The sequence below is a fragment of the Xiphophorus couchianus genome, chromosome 22, assembly GCF_001444195.1.
Source record: "Xiphophorus couchianus chromosome 22, X_couchianus-1.0, whole genome shotgun sequence".
Taxonomy (NCBI): Eukaryota; Metazoa; Chordata; class Actinopteri; order Cyprinodontiformes; family Poeciliidae; genus Xiphophorus; species Xiphophorus couchianus.
The window spans coordinates 16,444,754-16,463,529 of NC_040249.1; the positions used below are offsets into that span (position 1 = coordinate 16,444,754).

The following is an 18,776-nucleotide window of genomic DNA, read 5'->3' on the forward strand; positions in this document are numbered from 1 at the left end:
TGCATCAATGTGTGTTTGTGTTCCTCAAGAACACAAGGTAAAAGTCAAATAAAATCTTATATGTTTTTGTAAAAGCCCAGCATAACATAGAGCAATCAAGTGATGAGCTAAAGATGAAGACCAGAGTGAACCTTCAGCTGTATTGCCATCTTTTATTGCACTTTGTAAGCTGATGCTGTACAGTAGCTGTGAAGAGGAATTATTCCTCAGTGAAAAATAACAGATGTCGTCCTCCAAAACTTAAATCGCTCCTGCTCACAATTGAATACAGTGATGATTAGTTTGCTTTATATCAAAATAAATTCCCAAATAAAATAATAGTCCCACAATTTCATCAAAAAAGCTATGACAAGTATAACAAATATTTAAATGCTTACATGAGGGCAGCAGGATGAGGATGATATAGTAACTACATTAAAATGCAGACAACTCTTTTGTTTTACACTTGGATTTTCCACAAAACAGTATATACAAACAGTAACATTACAAGGTTTTCTTTCTCTCTTACATGCAACACTATAATGATGGTTGGTGTCTAAGTGTTTCAAGACTGTACAAATAAATCTAAACATCTGCAGCTAATTTTTTTCAAAATCTACCTTAACCTTGCATCAAGAGGAGAAACTAACAGGAGCGGGTAAACAGTCTTCTCCCTCAGTGGCTGTCATGGCAACATCATAAACACATAACTAAACCCACAAGTAATCCTTGGACTTTTTCGTCACCGTACATACACAATCACACACGCAACACTCATCACTGATATGATAGCTTTTCTAAAACTTTAAACCAGACCCCTGATACAGTACGGTACACTGACACATCAAAAAATGTACAGAGTAATAAGAGGAGGTCATTTTGGTGGAGACTCAGTAGGAAGCAAAACCCCAAGACCTCTTTGGCCTTAAAACATCCATCGTTTCTTGCAACAGTGATCCACTTTGTGTTCATAAAGTATTAGCTTGTGGCGTGGCTGCTAACTCTTCCCCATTTTGGCGATCAGCTCGTCACAGATCTTTGTCAGCTCCTCAATCTCCTTGTTCTGTAAAAAATTGCAAAAGCATTAAGTTACCTGAACTGTGTATACACAGAGTCTTTCTCTTCATATGGGTTGAACTTTTCTGAGAAATTGGAAGGAGTAATGGCACAATTGTAGGCCTATTATGATACAGCTGTTAACCTAAACTGCTTACAGGGTGATTATCTGACAAGCAGTTGAGGTAAAATGGTAAATCTGGGACAGGTGCAGGGAGGGGAGAAATACCAAATGTGGAAGAAGATGCTCTGGTCATTCAAAACGCCACTGAATGGTGCAAAACCATCAAGACATTTCACTCTGAACACACCATCCTCACTATGAAACATTTGTTTTTCACAGCAGGAATGGGAAAGGTTTTGAGAGTAAAACTGCTAACAATCTACAAAAGACATCAGACTGAGGTACAGATTCACCTTCCAACGGGAAAATGGCCCAAACCATGGAGCCATAATATAATGATTTGGATATACTGATGTGCTATAATGGCCTAGTTAAAGTTTAAACCTAAATTCCATTGGGAAACTAATATCCAAAGATGCGCTCCACCATTGTGACTGAGTCTGAGAATGGCCAAAAGTTTCTGTAATCTGTAAATGTAGCAAAAAGATGTTCTTCAAAGTATTGAGCAGCAACTGTGCATCACACATTTCGGATGGTATTATTATGCAAGATGTTCAAATCATGTCTTTATTTAATCCACAATATAAACATAAACCCCTCATAAAGTACAATGAGGAGGTTGTAAAAAGTTCAGGGGATATGAATAATCTTTGACAAGGTACTGTATTTTTTTTAAGGTTAGTGTGTTTCTCATCGCTGACCTTTTGCTCCAAAGTGCGCTCCAGAGAGTCCACCTTCATCTGCTCTTTCCTCAGACTGGCTTGGTGGGCAGCCTGTTCTTGCTTGGCCTTGGATCGAACCTGTGCGATCTCTGCATTGGCTCTGGAGATGAACAGTGAAAATAAAACAATAAAGTTACCCTTCAGTACTTGTACAGGGATAAATACCATTCTGAAGAAGTCAGGAAAGATTGTACTGCATCTCAAAAACAGAAGAAATGTAACTAACCTATTATAAAAAGCGAATTTGGGAACTTGTATTGGTTGGACGTTTAGAGCTTTTTGTGGTTTAGTCTTTTGTGGGGTGAAAAACTCATTATAATTTGAATTTGTTTATACTCACTTGTCTAGTTTCTCCTCAGCGTGGATCTTCAGAGCTTGATACCGCTGCTCCTCCTTGCGGACTCTGGACAGATACTCCTGGGCGCATTTTTTCAGTACTTCTTCATTCTAAAGTAAGAGAGATTTATTAAATGTCTTGCCCTTAAACTACAGTACCTTTCACACTCACCTCTCCATGTTTAAAAAGCCTTAAAATGAAATAATCTGTCATTGTAGCGGGATAACTTTACCCTGAAATTGCTTTCTAAATTCAATATTAAATTTAGGTACATTAAAAAGTGGAGGAAGAATTTTTTTCACATCATCACTCACAAATCTGCTAAAATAAATGCAACTGAGGCATACTTATTGTGTCTAGTAATGGAAGAAAAAATTCACAGTGACATCTTGAGGTCACCAAGTCTCTATAACAAACACGGATTTTGCCAAAATACTATTCAGAATTTGATTGAAACCAACTTCTTTGGTCAGATCAGCCGTCTTAAATGCATGTCATAAAATACGCCCCTAATATTACCTATCAAACAGCCCACAATGGCTGTCGTCTTCTAGGCACGGTGATCCTTTTTAAATGTCTTTTGTTCAGAGGTACTGATGCTTCTAATGAAACTGTCCAAGGATGGAGTCCAATAATCTCTTCTGTCTCAGTGCACTTGAGCATCACGTGCATGATTTCACCAGACGACCTGAGGCGCTGCTGATGGGTGTCCCCCTTTCCTGCAAAACCCACTCAGCCCAGGAGGGTTTTGTGTAAAAACACTGTTTGGATGTGCACAAAGTGAACTTGTGCCTCCTCTTAAGTAAAGGTGGAGGATTTGTGAAGCTGCAGGTCTGCTTCTCTTTGGGAGTTCAGGGAAACTTTTTAGTGTACGGTCACATGAACACATTTTCAATTTATTTTAGGACATCTTCAATAAAAACCTGGTGACCTCTAACAGGAAATGGGTCATCACTGTGTCTTTCAGTGAGATATTGTTCCAAAACAGGTGACTGAAACATCACAAAAGTGGTTCACTAGAGAGAAAAATCATCCTTCTTCATCCCTAGACCTAAATCTCACAGAAAACCTCTGAATGGAGCAGAACAGAAAACAGGAAACCTCACACCATGTGTGCTACAACTATGGGACATATTTTAGGAGACTAACATTAACCTGTCCCTCCAGGATGCTGTGATGTTGCGATCGCAACTGTTGATGCAAATTTACTCAATTTTCACAAATTTTGTACAGACTTGCGATTTTCACTTCTTTTCTGACCGATCACTGCAACTCGGCTCAATTTTGACCAATCCCTTAGCCTCCTTCTAATTTAACTTCCTGTTTCATGATGTCTCACGAAAGCTGAACCTGCAAGATGAGTGCATCTGTGACACTACATGGTAATATTTGCCATTTTGAGATGTTTTGTTGGATTTGATTATAAAGTTCATGTCAACTTTTTTTTAAACATGTTGCCCTTATTAAAAAAAGCAAAGTTTAAAAAAGGGCAACTTTTTGAAAATGATGAAGCAAAATCAATAATTTTAGGCTGCAACAACCAAAAAACATTGCAACATCCTGGAGGGACTGATGGGTATCAGTAAGTGAGATGATTTCGTAACACCGTCGTTTTTCTCTACTGAATGCACTCAAAGGCTGGATTTTTGTCAAATTTTCAGCCTGAGATTATCCTACTGCAGTAAAATAGGAATTTATTTATCAGGGGTGCTGTTTAAAGTGGCTTAAAGGGCATTTTGACTTAGAAGTTTGGAGTAATTTGTGTGGCACCTTGCGGAAGCCCTCCAACACATCTTTCATCTTCTCATAACGACGGAAGAGGTCAGCCAGGGACTTCTCCACAGAGTTGAGGTCAGCCAAGGCCTGGTCCTTCTCTATGATCAGCTGCTGGATGGTGTGGTGGGACAGAGACTTCTCCTTTTGATCATCCTCTAATGAACACACACACAGATTTCCTAAATCATCAATCTATCCACTAGAGACCTTAGAGACGTGGAAGGTTCAAACATCTTCCCACAACATACATAAAAATATACACCATTTTACACGAACAAAGTGGAATCGTGGGGTAGAGTGATTTTTCTACTTCAGAAAATCATTATTTTTTATTGCATGCAAACAAAATGTCACAATGAGGAAATCAAAAAGGATAGCTATGTTTTATAAAGCTTGGCCGCTCGGTTTGTTTAGAGCGACACTTGCTTGGCTTTTAAGTAACTTACAGTAGATGATCTACTTGTGTAAGTAGGTAAAGCTGCTTGAGTGGCTTTGGCACACACCTTTAGTCAAGTGCCGATGCATCTTTAAGATCTTTTCATTGTTTTTATGTTACTCAGATTGATATAGTATTATTTTCAAAACAAACAACTTGACAGATTCTTTCCCTTATATCTATAAAAAAAAGTTAGGTCATAGCCTTTATGTGAAATGCAACAGAATGGACAAACAAAAGCCACTAGACGAGATGAAGAAAAGGAGCACACCTGCTCCCCCCTCTGACGGACGGATGAAGAGACGCGAGTTGACACAAACAAGCAAAGTACGGCTCTGTGTTACTCACCTGGCATGCCTGTCAGGGTTATCAAATAGTAAGGGGCAATGATGGGAGCAGAACAGAAAAGAAGGGAGTGCGTTAAGTCAAACCAGGAGGGTCAAAACATGTGAGAGAGCCGAGCGTTAGACATGAACAGAAGCAGATTCTGGCCTTTTAGTGGACGTGATCTGGGAAGAGCAAGACATTAACTTAAGACTGCAGCACAAGCCAAATATTCAAGAACGTCTGAAGGTGGCAAAAAAGGATGTAGGTGAGGGTAGGGAAAATGTAAGGTGAGCAAAGTAGTGACAAGGGTGCCGTCAATGGATACTTGTGATGATTTCCACCACCACCGGTGTCAGACTCTCTGCCGCAGCACAAAATTAACAAAGCTAAACTAGAGATGAACCAATAAGTCAGATTATGACTGGCTGATAGGAAGTTAAATAAATCATGGAGCAACACCTGGATATGGAAGTTGCTGCTAAGGAAAGGAGGATGATACTATGAATAAATTATGGTCTTCTACAGCATATTTTGAATGTTTTATATGTTTATAAAATAGTTCTTAAAGAAAGATTGCAAATTATTAAAACTGGTATTAGCAGGTGAACCTTTTCTAAAAACTGGAAAACTCTGACTGATGCGTTTCTGAAGTAAACCATTTGAAATCGGAGGCGGTGGGGTAAAAAATATAAACTTCAATAAGATACCAAAGAGCAAATGAAAGTGTCAGAATTTGATGAAAAACATTTTCTGATGCATGTTAAATTGTGCACTTACAGTCAATGATTACATTAAGTGAGGAAGTGAAAAACTCACCTATCATCTGCGCAATAGTCTTCTCATACTCTGCAACAATCCTCCTACAGATAAAAAATGATTGCAAACTTATTGTCAGCACAATATCAGAGTGTGCAATATTAGTAATGAAAAGAAATGCTCCAACTGATAAAATTGAGAAAATTATATAAATGCCATTTCACTCACTTTCTAGGTCTGATTTCACTCACTTTCTAGGTCTGGGTGCAGTTGCACACTTAAAGTTGGTCAAAACGTCTTTTTAACTTTGTGTTTATTGAATTAAAAGTAAATAATAATAATTTGATTTGATTTATTTATTTTAAACAGGTTTTTAAAAAGCAACAAAACAAGCAATCAGTAGGACAGAGAAAGCATGTGCATATATAACCAAGGACAAAATAATTTGTTTGCCACTACTTTTCTGTTCAAAAAAGAGTAGGAAGAAATGAACACCTATCTAATCCCACCCCTTAATGTAGTACATTACTTACTTACTCAATAATTATCAAAAAATTAAAACCACATTTTAAGTTGTCAATTTAAAAGGACAAAACAGCCAATTTTCATGTGTACAAATGTACAGTAGCCCAAAAGAAATCTGAAAATAACTTCTAAGAAAATAAAAATGTACCCAATGTATCCATTTTCATGTGTTTGTTTTTTTACACTCTTTTTCTTATTCTTGTGCTCTTTCTTATTGTTATCATTTCTTATTTTTGCTTATCTAATTGCTTATTTTGTACATCAATACCTCTGTTTGCTAGTCTGTAATGTTTGTTTTGTATGAACTAATTTGTGAATAAAAACAGGGAAAAAAAACTTTATAGTAGGCCATGAACATCATAGACTTCTCTATTTGTTGTAGATCTGTGCCTGTTCATGTCCTTTTCACTAAAAAAAGCATCAAAATTCTTACTAAAAGTAACATAAGTAGGTTAACCTGTGATGTGTAATAAATTTCTTCATGCTTGCATTGTTTCTTTAGAAATAACTGGACCATTTTTGACTGTTCCAGTAAAACAGGTTGTACGGGGTAAGAGGATTGATTAGCCTTGCCTCCCTCTTAGTCTCTTAGCTCCTCCTTATCCAGAGCACAATCACTTAAAGGAGGTAAGCTCTGTCTTATCCTTGCTAAATGACCCAGCTGCACTCACACTCACCACCTGCTAACTGACAAGAAGCTCCAATGCTGCTTATATCCAGTTTCCTGTCTGAACCTGAAGCTATTTACTGACTGTTGTTTATGGGTGAGTTTAGAGCTGCTGTTAGCAGGTTTGGTGTAATAATATATATAGTAATTCATTATTTAGTCATCTTTTCTATCTGTGCTCAGTGCAGACTGGCATACTCTTTAACTGGTTTTCCATTCTGGACCCAAAGGTGTCTTTGTTTCAGATAAACCAAGTTAGAAGTGCAAAAGAAGACAGTGCAATACAAAGACAGTTGCTAGATATCTAAAAGTGATAGACTTGGCAACAACTCAATCTTTCTTTTTACCTCATCTCCACCACTTCCTGTCGACTGTCCTCATACTTCCTCTGCCACTCCAGAACTTCTTTTTCCTTTGACACAATCTATAAAATAGGGGCAAACACTTTTAAGTAAAGTTCTAGATGTTGAAATGAAATGACTTTTGCCACTCAGAGAATAAAAAGAAATAGAAGAGAACCTCCTCTCGTGCAATGTCCAACGACTGGTCGAGCTCTCTTGGCAGATGAGGACTCTCGCCTTCGATGTAGCTGCTGCTGGTGGTCTTGGCATAGAGCGAGCTTTTGGGTATGGAGCTCTCCACAGAAGACAACATGTCCCGGTGCTGCTTCCACGAAGCAAAGGACAGCAGGGAAAGGAACGGAAACATGGCGAGTTACAAATCGGAAACAGATCAGATGCAGGGGCTCGCACACGAGCCCAACAGGTTTCCTGAACCACAACCTCAAGGCAGCATGGAACCACAGAAATCTGTTCCACACAGCAAAACTCTGCTGACGAATGCTGCAAAGCTGGTGATGTTTCTGAGGACTCAGTTGGCCACTACATGATTGGATGAAACAGCCTTCATCGCTACAGTAATTACTGCGTAATTGGCTGATGCTGGCCCCGGCTGAGCGATCGTGAGCGCCTGCTGCTTGCAGAAGCTTGAATGTGAGTTGGTCTGAGCAAGACAAGAAGGAAGGCGCACAGCAGCAGATAATAAAACAGAGATGGACGATAAGGGAGCTGGACTGGGCAGCAGGGGGCATTCCTGTTAGTGTTTGGTTGTAAAAGATTAACTATTCTGACTTCACAGTTTTTACTAAAAACTTGAAAAGTTTCCAAGATGTGCATGTGTCCATTAAGGTCTGACAACATTTATGCCTCGACTTCTTGAATACAAGACTTTTTCTGGTATCACTATTTCACCTCTAAAATTTGGCCTGGAATAAAAGGATTTAGTCATCATCGGAAAAGCTGGATTAAAGGAGGATTTAATGAAACGGTGGGGGCTCAAAGAGAACAACAAGAACGTATGGAGCTAAGTGTTGTGTCTGGCTCACGAACTAATGCGATTACTCTCGTATAAAACGCACGACTAAATTAAGGTAAATAGTAGAAACTTGAGGACATGTAATGGCATGGCTTCTAGGTATTTTGATTCAAAGCTCTATTTTGGTTGGGATACTAAATTTTAGATAATTCATCATATTAACTGAAAATATGATGAAACAAACTTTACTAGAGGCAAGTGATTCATTTTAATGTGGACTTAAAAATGGGCTCAAAGCTGAGAATGCAGGTTACAACGTCTGAACGGAGAATAAACATGGAAATAACCCAAACGTACACGAAACCGGCAAGACCATAGATATAAAAGTATGCAAAATATTCACTTAGAGATATGACAACGTTGGACTGTCGGTTCTCAGTCTGAAAGGAAAAGATCTAATCCAATGTGCTAACTAACAACAACTCTCTTTGGTGCTGAAATTACTACTGAGGGAGAACCACAAGGTTGGATATTTTCAGTTGCTAACTTTCCACTGGAATAGAAAAAATCATCAATTGCTGATCTTTTAGAAATTTGGAGTGAATTCGGCATCAGTAGCTGGTCTGAGCTTTACAAAATCTCTGATCAGTGCATCTCCATATAAAATGCTGTCTAGATGTAGCACATCTATGATCTACTGAGGCTCAAGTCTGCAGTGCAGTCTGGATGTATTTGGACTAGATTGTAGTCAGAACCAAGAGGGCAAAGTTCTCATTCTGAACTTTAGAGGGAGCCAAACAGCTTAAATTCACTGTGCTAATTTATTTTCTAAACATTCAAATCAAGGGAAATATGTTTTAAGAAGATAATTTAACTAAAAAGATATAACAAAGGTCATATCATTGAATCCAGTGTGCTGTTGTGTAACTGGGCCAGTCAAACAATGAAAAATATGTTCTTGCCCAAATACTTGGACTGCACTCTAGCTGGGTAAGAACAGATTACAGGGTGTCTTGTTACTCTTACTTTGAGTAAAGGTGAACCGTTGATATTCCACCGCCGTGTGCTGGGTTTCTTGAGTCGAGACTGAAACGTGTGGAGCAACAACATGAGACTTGAAGGGACAAGATTGGGAACCAGAAGTCCTACTCCAACTCTTTCAAGGATTTTTCCCGTTATTGACTTCCTAACTCAGCTGCATCTTTAGTTCCAACTAAATATATTCCTGGCACATGTTTTTATGTTGAGAATAGCTTCGATAAGACACATTTGTCACTTTACAACAGCAAACATCAATGTATTTCATTAGGATTTCATGTGATGAGTGCATAATTGTAAACTGGTAGAAAAAATTATACATGGCTTTCAAAGTCTTTGAAATGTGTATTCAGAGAAATAGCTCTTATTTACAGCTTCACAGAAGGGAATAACTATCAGATGGCTGAAAACAGATCCTGCAACAAGATATATACAAGATATTGAACCAAAAAGTGTAGGAACTTGAAGCAAATTAGAGTCTGAGGATTCTGGATCCCTTTGCTTCAATATTGATGCTGAGGCGTAAGCAGTGGTAAACAAATCTAAAGAATGTGCCAATTTCTCTTATCCGATTAACTGATTCAGCAACAAAATAATCGATACAATAATTGATTATTAAAATAATCATTGCGTACAGCTTTAATTTCAATTAGCAAAAACTTTGAAAACCATTAAGAATTTTTCAATCCACTTCATAGTTATGCTCTTGTATTGGTCACATAAAATCCCAATACCATAAATTAAACTTTGCAGTTGTAAAACAACAAAATGTAATAAACTCCAAAGGTTTTGAAGATTTTTACAATGTGCTGTAATATTCTGTGTTGCGTTTGTGTTGTTAGTTTGGGGGAAAATAAAAGAAAAACTCAAATGTGACTGGAGATTTGAAACAGAGGATGATGAAATACACCAGGAAGAGTTGCAGCCGTGCAACTGTGCAAATTTTTTAGGTTATCGTATTACATCCCCAGTCACATTCATGCTAATGTAAGCCTCTCATGAACAGGCAACAGGCAAAAAACAACGCAGGGGGGCTAGGAAAGCACTGGACTGTGCATTAACCTGGAGGAGCTTGTTGCCAGTCTGAATGGGAGCCGGACGCGTTAAGCATCATTAGCGGTATCGTGTGGAGAGGGGGCACCGGGATTGTGGATGCTGCAGCACAGCCGCCATGCCGAAGGGGCCGATCGGCAAGCCGAGACACACCCATGCAAACACCGCAATTTACAATGACCCACTTCAGCTACACCTGCTTTTCCCTAATCACTCATTCAAGATGCCTATTTTCTGCAGCAAACACGCTCACCCACACACACTGAATACAGCAGGTGCAGGCTGACTCAGCGCAGTACCTGGGGGGTTACAGTGGAGAGGGAGGGGCACTGAGAGATGCTTTGGGCTACTTGCAGAGCCTCTAGCCTCAGGGCAGCAAGCACCAGCTCCTCCTTGGCCGCACACAGGGGGGGCCAAATATCAGACGGGGGAGCGGTGGGGTAGGGGAGGAGGGAGGAGGGTTGAAGAGAGCAAAGGGAAACATACAAAGACTTGAATTGAGAGCACACATTTGCTGCCGTCTGCATTTTACCAATCATTAATCTACTTCACGCAGCAAGCCAAAAACTGCAAGTACAGGGAGGAGGAAACATAAAAAGATGAAAGGGATGAAGAACGTTGACACAATGGGAACGATGTGGAAACAAAACATACACAGTCACATTTCCTCCCCAGAGCCAGGACCTTCGAGGTTCGTCGAGGTGGGGCAACACACCTGTAGTTTTTGGGCGAATGCGGTTGGGTTGGTCTCAGCCAGGTCAGGCTCCAGGTACTGCAGGGGGTCCTCACACTCTGACAGCCTGTCTAACAACAGGGGCATGGCCTGGGCTGGAGCAGGAGCCACCACGGGGCCCTGGCCAGAGGGCTACAGGGGCACCAGGAGGAGTGGGCAGAGGGGTGGGATCGAGGGAGGGGGACGGGACAGCACAGCAAAGCAAGCGCTGAGTGTTTGAGTGGCAGCTTATTTCCTGAACCAAAGCTGGGAAAAAGTGTGTGATGGGGCTGATTTTTGGAGAATCACTGTGATTCGAGTCCTGGGATAAAGTCTCTGGATGGAGGTGCTCAATTCTGATTAAACAACAACATGGAGTAAGATGTAACTAAATAAAAACATGACATACAGGTGCATCTCAATAAAATGGAATATACAGTAGAAGATTCTTTTTTACGATTGCAGCTTACATCTAATGAAAACCTACAATTCAGGTTACATTGACAAAATAAAGGTATTAAAGTAAGCAACTAAAGCAAATTCCTAAAGAACCAGACTGTTAATGGAGTGCTGTATCTAAGTATTTTAATAGAAAGCTTCGTGGAAGGGCAAAATGACAGAAACAGGTGCACAAGCCATACCGATAACCATTAGCCCTGCGAGATAAAATCAAAAAAGAAATATTGGTCTACTAAAAAGTATGCCCATGTTCATACAGCACATAATCAACACTCAAAAGAATCCAATCCAGATTATATAAAATCTACTTTAATCTGAACAGAGAAGAATTGAGCAGCAGTCCAAGTAAGTCACATACGGATACCTTAGTTTCAGAAGTACAATTGTAGTCTACATCCAGGACTTTTTCCTTCCACTTTTAATGAAAATATTTGACAGCACTCTGAAGATCAGGCTTTAAAAAAAAACTTTGTGGTAATTTACTGAAATAAATTCCCCTCGTAGTACAGAATCTACTGAGATGCATCTGTAATTCCCATACATGATGATGAGTACACAGATAAACGAAAATCAGTTTATTCTTTATAACAAATGTGATCAATGCCAGCTGTTTACCAAGAGCCTTGGTCTCACCTGCTCATCCCTCTCTATGCTCTGTGTCCGGCTGAGGACCTCACTCTCTCTCTTCCTGCCCTTATCTCCAGCAGAACCTTCGGGCCCGGGCCGTGGGCTCAACACCGGCGTCTTCATGCCTGCAGATATCTGGGCTTCCATTTCCTCAAAACTCCTGTGCAGAAGGACAACAATCTGAGGTCTGAGTAAAAGTATCAGGAAGAGTATGAGACGTCTATGTAAAATAGACAGAAGAGATAATTAATACTTTATTTTACCAAATAAAATGCATTAAAATGCACTCAGCCCAGACTGTTGATCCATACACTAAAAATATTAATGTGTAAACTGTGGAAAAAAATTCACACTATCATGATGTTACTGATTTAAAGTTGGTTGGTTGAACTTTTTTCTTTTTTTTAATAAATGTAAAGGTAGTCAAAATTATTCAAATCCAGTGTACTAAAGTATAAATATTCAGTGAAACAAAACTGAATATTGCCATAAAAATTAATTAAAATAAAAAAATAGTGTTAATTATTGTTAGTAAATGATGATTGATTTTAGCATTTCCTGGTAAAGACATTTAAAATACCTTAAAATGAAAGTGTCTTTTATCACAGCAGCATCATTTCAAACTAAAAAATCTGATAACTCCAAGGTTTGGGGGAGAAAAAAAACTTCTAGCACCTATAAAATAAATAAAACTGCAGTATTAAACCATGCATATACTTTACTTTTCTAAAGAGTATCGAGGAAATGTTTTCCCACTGAAATAACTTAAATTTACTGCTAGGATGTGTGTGTTTTTGACATGATACCTACTGCAATAAGACACATTTATTTCAATGCCTTTATAAAACATATTTTCACCAACTGTGCCAATAAGTGGTGAGGACACCCAATAATCACACAATAAAAATATTACAGTTTTAAAATGCATACAAAGATAATAGTTTGAAAATTTAAATCACAGACATCAACATGGAATATATTATGCAATGCTGTAAAGTAACATATGTAGTAATGTTACAATATGTGAATAAGTAATGTAAGGTATATTTTACCCAGTGCAGGGGGAGCTGGGCTCAGATCCATGTCCATAAGTAGCTTTGGTTAAGTTGTCAGACACTGAGTCCAAGTTCAAGTACAGAGATGGCGTTTTGATAGACAGTGGCTGCAAAAGACAATTAATAAAGAATGCTGAAAACTGAAATAATTCATCATCATTAGAGATGCTCAGGGACATTAGCTGGTGAGTGGAATCTAACAGTTTTCAGCTGGATCAGCCCAGACCAATTTATCAAATTAATTAAAAAAAAAATCTTTTTTCTAATGAACATATCAGACCTAAGAGTTACCACACTATGGTAGCAACAACCTTCTGTGGTGAGAATGTTGTGGCTTAATGAAGAATCAAAGTTAGCTGTTTTCAATATCAGTGAGGTGTGAAAAGAAATTAGCTCACAGGAAGCACAGACTGGAATCCAGCAAAGATGCTTGTTTTTGTTTGCTGTTTTGAGTAGGGATGCACACTATCAGGAAAATATGCAATTGCACAAATGTGGTGACACTACTGATTATAATTAATGCACATTTCTACTTTCTATTCCTGCAACATTTTCCTGACTGATATGAAGAGTGTGAATGCATGACACTTTAAATTTAGCAAGTTACTAAATATAGTGTCCAAGCAGTCCATTACCACTGGGATATTGCACAGACTGACAATGCGTTGACAAATGTGATTCCTTGCACTATTTTTTGCGCTTCTGTCTGGAATGGAAGAGAAGTTTGGAAATGTTGGGAACCTCAGAAGAGACAAGGACTTAAGGTCTGCTGGGAATACACATGAAGCTGCTGTTTGTGTAATACTAACTATGCTAACCACTATTATGAGATGTTGAAGACCAATAAAAAAAAATTTTTTTCTTTTGTTTTAGATTATTAAAACCAAATCAAATCTTGGCAGAGATAATTCAGAAGAATATGCTTAATACTGTTGTTATATCTTATATGTGCAGTCTTTAAAAGGAAAAAAACTACAGGCGCATTAAATAAATTAGAAAATTATTGAAATAAATTACATTTTATAAGTTAATTACACACAGGCTGATGGTTTTCCAGCTTTTATATCTGGTAAATTCGATGATTTTCTGCTTGCAGTTAATGAAAACATAACTCAGGTAAGCATATTATATCAGACTTAAACAAAAAAATTATGCAGAATTATGGGCTTAATGATTAAATCCCAGATTAAAACAGTTATTTTCAAATGGTACCTTATCCAAACGCATATTCCAATTTATTGAATATGACCGTGTGTTCACTACAATCTGAATCAAAACAATTTGATTGGTGCATCTCCAATCAACATACAAGAAAACCTCAACATGCATAAAAACTGAAAACAAATCACATCTGTCAATATGTCAAACAAATACTTACTGGGGAGGAAGAGCCGATCTTCTCCATGTACTCAATTTCATAGTCCTGGACTGAAGCAGACCAAGACACAAAACCAAGAGTTAGAAACAGAATATAAGGTGGAATAGTGACTAATGTTTAGGTCTGTCTGATGGTGATCAGAGGCTGAACCAGCACTGTCTGCTCTCTGTTTCATCTACAACCCAGATGGGTTGAACCAGACAGCCTCTGGGAGGAGGTGGGTCTTTTGGTGGTCAGAGGGCAGTAGAGAACTGGGCCAGCCCTTTTATTTATTTATTTTACTACTAGAAGAAAAGTCAATACACTACTGCTCTATGAATGGATAACAAAGTAACTAGCTGCTTTACATGAGCATATATCCAAACAAAGCTTTGAATTTCACTGAATAGCTGTACGAGTGTGGTACACTTTGATGTTGCATGAACACAGGTGCCTGAAGGAGACAAAAAAAAATCAGACAGTAATGCCAAACCTGGATTCTCCTGAGGGAGACTGTTCTCATTTACGAAAGTCGTAACGTCGCAGGGCTGTGGGAAATCTTGGTGGTCAGTGTTTAAATCTTGGTCCACCTCGTGGCGGACTGCCCACTTATGACCGGTGGAGGAGGCCAGCTTCTCCTCATCTGTGGCGTGATCATCCTGTTGATGAAGGGATGAAGATTCATCTGCAGATGTGGGATCCTGCAAGAAAATGGCAAAGAGGGAAACTGTAAAATCAGCTGGAACTTTAAAAGTGAGAAAGAACCTTAAAAGAGAGCAAATTAAACACACCTGGGATGTGTCAGACAACGGGGATTTCTTTGGTGACCTCTTGACTCTGAAAGTATTACTGAGGGAAAAAAGACAACAAAACATAAATTATTAAAATCCAGGGAAATCCAAAGCCTTTGGAAAACAACACAATGTTAGATGCGGCATCTATGGCCTTAAACTTAATATTGTTCACTGCTGAAATTCCAAGTACTCTGGATGGAAAGCGTCTCTCTTCACTTAAAAGGATGACAACATTACTTCATGAGAAACGACTGAATTCACTGTGTCAGAATTACAGCTCAGACAAGATGAATAATTAATATGAATTCTAATTTTAAATATTACAAAAACCCCTGCAGAGAAATAAAACTTATTATATAACCCTGAGTAGATGGTGGCACAAAAGTTAATGTGTATTAGTGGTTAAAGGCATATATATATTAATCATTTCTGAATTATTTTTATTTCTGATTAGATAAAGCTATTATCATAATTAATTGAATCATTAGTTTGTTAACTCACCTTTGTATTTATATTAATACATTTTCACATTCTGTATTCTTGTGTATGTTATTCTACTGTCCATGTGTCATTTACTTGCATTTTGTTCTTTTGTACGCTGCTTTGACAATTGAATTTCCCTATACAGTAATGAGATAAATTAAGTCTCGCATAGCAATAACTGAACATGACCACAAGGGGGAGCTCAAGCTCTGTTAAACATTTCTAGAAAAGATCCAGTTCTTTCACAGTAAAATGATGCTAGATTTTTCCCCGTCTGTTTTATTGAAGGACTAAAATATTTATCATTTGAGAGAATTGTAACTCTTAAGGCTTTGTTTGTGAAACAGTTATTGAAAGGCAGAGGGCTTTGTATGAAAAGAAAAAAACGTAATTTCTTCTTGGTTATGCAGCGAAGTTTGAGGAGGGATTTTTAGCATCACATCTTGAACATAAAAAAAACATGTTTCATATTAAGTGCTGTCTTTTAGATAAAAGCATACCTGATCAGCATTTTTACAGGTAAAAGCAATCAAGAGTCTTTCTCTGCCTTGCTTAATAATTTCCCTGCTGGGATGAATAAAGTAATTCTATTCTATTCTATTAAACTCTTGATAAGCTCAGGTGTCACTGTTAGACTCATTTCTGGGGATATCTTCATCTCTGGTCTTCCTTCACTGCATTCACCGTCCTGGAAGTGAATTAAATATCACTTCCAGGACATTTTGGAGAACTAAAGATAAAATCTGTCTACAGACCTCGAGGTTTCAGAGATTGTGAAATTATTTGTTTCACCATTTATTCTATCTAAATATATAAGGATGTAATTGAGCACCAAAATTGTATTATTGGAACCCAATGTGAATATAAGCTTGTTGTGAAAAGTATGATGAAAAGGTAACAACAACCTTTTTTAAATTTTTCAGAGTGAGATTATTCTACCAGAGTAAATTATTAAAGTATTAAACTTTTTTTCCAAGTCTTCACCAGGAGTGCTAAAAAATCTGTTCCTGTCTTTATAAATAAAGCTTATTTCTGACACAGAGCTATAAAGAGAATGAAAAAGGTAACTAAAAACATGTGTCCTCATCTTTGACTATAAAGTTCAAATGCATTAGTTAGATAGTAGGTCCAAAGGATGAAGATGTCTCTGTTAATAGGATGGGGAACAACATGCTGCTTTTTAAGATGGAGTTTAGGGTTGGAAAGGGAGGATGGCTGTGTTGTCCCTCTACTTACAACAGACAACAAAGAGAGGACACACCCCTGGACTTCCTGTGATACATGAGAATACACAAACACAGGTGACAGAGAGACAGACAGAGGACACTGGCATAACAGACACAAACTAGGAGTGTGGACTCTTCCATCAGCCTTTCAGAGGACCATGTGAACTTACGATTTTAAGGGAGTTTTCTTCTTCTTAGCCGGTTTGTTTTGGTTCTGGTCCTCCAGTTCCCCGATGTTGTCATTGTCATTTTCGTTATCATAGTCATTGGACGACGTTTCGAAAGAGACAGGCACCCTGGGAGGCGAGGCGGCCATTTTGTTGGAGGATTTAAAAGGGTTTGTAGACTCAACAATGTTGTTTGGGTCAAAGCTGTATGATGGCCTGGATAAGGTGGGGGAGTTGGACATACTTTTCTTTGAAGAAAATGGATTGAAGTTTGGGTCATCCCACTTGTCAGGTTCAATGTGGTACGACACTTTAGGAATGGGGATTTCATCCGATCCGTTGTAGGCTGCAGGGGGGTTGTTGTCCAGCTGCTCCACCTGTTGTGGAGCCACTTTTTTCAGCCCCAGCTTTGGTTTTCTGGACAGCATCTTACCAGGAGGCTTCTTGCCCAATTTCTTAGATGGAGGAGAGGCCTGCTGTGGCACCTCACAGCTTTCCTCAGAGTAGTCAAACTCCAGCCTTACTGGCTGACGCTTGGGTAGAATGGGTTGCTCCTCGGGATTGGTGGAAAGCTCTTCCAGAGGGGCGGTGACAGTGTGGTGATGTGGTTCTGCGGCAGGGACAGGGAGACTCAGAGGAGGACTAGATGCAGGGCCATACACAGGACCCTTATGACCCAAAACAGGAGAATTGGTAATTTTGCTACCTCCAGTGCTGAAGGGGTTAATGTTCTCAAAGTTTTCTGGATCCCATTTGTATGAGGCACTGGGTGGGATTGGAGAGTTGTCTTTGTCTTCTACGTTCTCTGCAAGAGGGGCTTCCTCCTGGCACAAGGGTAAGGCAGGGACCCCTTTGCTCTCCTCTTGGCAGGTTTGATTGGTTTCCTCTAGGAGAGGAGGCGGAGTCTCAACACGGCTCTTCCTGGTTTTTCTGAGAGTGCCTCCGGGACTAGGAGTTGCAGAGCCAACCTCCAAATCCTCCTGAGTCAGGAGAGGGCTAGCCGTCCGAGGCTTCGCTCGCTTTGTGATTTCAGGGGTGCTGCTAGAGGAGGCTGGCTTTGAGCTGTCAGGGTTGGAGTTTTGTCTGAGGAAGGGCTTCTTCTTCACAGATCCCGGGCTGACTTTCTTAGGTCTCCGGAGCTTCCCCGGGGTGTTCTCGGTGCCAATGCTGAAGGACTCGGAGTGCTGACGGAAAGCTCCAGAGGCTGATCCTTCCAGCAGACTGGAGCTATCGAGCTCCCCCCCTTGGAGGCTCAGAGAGCGAGTCAGAGTGTGACTCGTTGGCTCTACAGCGACAAAGTCGAAGTTATACGTCCCGCTTGCAGCAATGGGTTTGTTCTCATCAAAAGCAATGGATGGGGACCGACAAGGTGCATCGGTTGCAGTGATGTCCAAACTAAGATCACCTTCAGAGCCGTTAACACCTGCAAAACATTAAAATAAGATTAATCTGCCTGCTATACAGGAGAATGACTTCAAGTAACATCCACACAGAGAAACGGGAATCATTACATTAAATCTTCTTGGTTATGTGAAAAAAAATGGTTGTACGAGTAAGAAAGCATGGTTGGTCAACCTACCTTAAAAAAGTATTTACATTTTGCCACATTTCAACTACAGACTAATTATTAAATAGTGTTCACTTCAGTTTAACCTAAGTATAAACGCAGCTGTTCTATGAAGATCTCAGAAGTTTGTTAGAGAACAAACAGCATCATGAAGACCAAGGAACACATCAAACAGGTCAGGGGTGATGTTGTGGAGTTGTCTTTAGCAGAGTTGGGTTT

At 39.2% G+C, this 18,776-nt stretch overlaps 1 protein-coding gene across 11 annotated transcripts in view; it reads right to left on the minus strand.

Annotated features, from left to right (window-relative positions):
* Positions 1-138: 138 nt before the first annotated feature.
* The window catches only part of tacc2 (transforming, acidic coiled-coil containing protein 2), a 60,643-nt gene continuing 42,005 nt past the window's right edge, over positions 139-18,776 (minus strand). For 5 of the 11 annotated variants that reach the window (XM_028006272.1, XM_028006264.1, XM_028006266.1 and 2 more), the window contains 17 exons: positions 16,994-18,413; positions 16,834-16,869; positions 15,112-15,169; positions 14,814-15,021; positions 14,342-14,391; positions 12,961-13,070; positions 11,915-12,068; positions 10,826-10,975; positions 10,410-10,502; positions 7,225-7,368; positions 7,053-7,129; positions 5,574-5,617; positions 4,779-4,787; positions 3,989-4,149; positions 2,222-2,328; positions 1,861-1,981; positions 139-1,042 (listed from right to left, as the gene is read on the minus strand). In XM_028006272.1, the coding sequence (XP_027862073.1) occupies positions 977-1,042; positions 1,861-1,981; positions 2,222-2,328; positions 3,989-4,149; positions 4,779-4,787; positions 5,574-5,617; positions 7,053-7,129; positions 7,225-7,368; positions 10,410-10,502; positions 10,826-10,975; positions 11,915-12,068; positions 12,961-13,070; positions 14,342-14,391; positions 14,814-15,021; positions 15,112-15,169; positions 16,834-16,869; positions 16,994-18,413 (3,008 nt within the window). In that variant the 3' untranslated portion in view covers positions 139-976. The remainder of the gene's footprint in view (positions 1,043-1,860; positions 1,982-2,221; positions 2,329-3,988; positions 4,150-4,778; positions 4,788-5,573; positions 5,618-7,052; positions 7,130-7,224; positions 7,369-10,409; positions 10,503-10,825; positions 10,976-11,914; positions 12,069-12,960; positions 13,071-14,341; positions 14,392-14,813; positions 15,022-15,111; positions 15,170-16,833; positions 16,870-16,993; positions 18,414-18,776) is intronic. The other 6 variants (XM_028006268.1, XM_028006270.1, XM_028006269.1 and 3 more) reach the window with 6 other exon arrangements.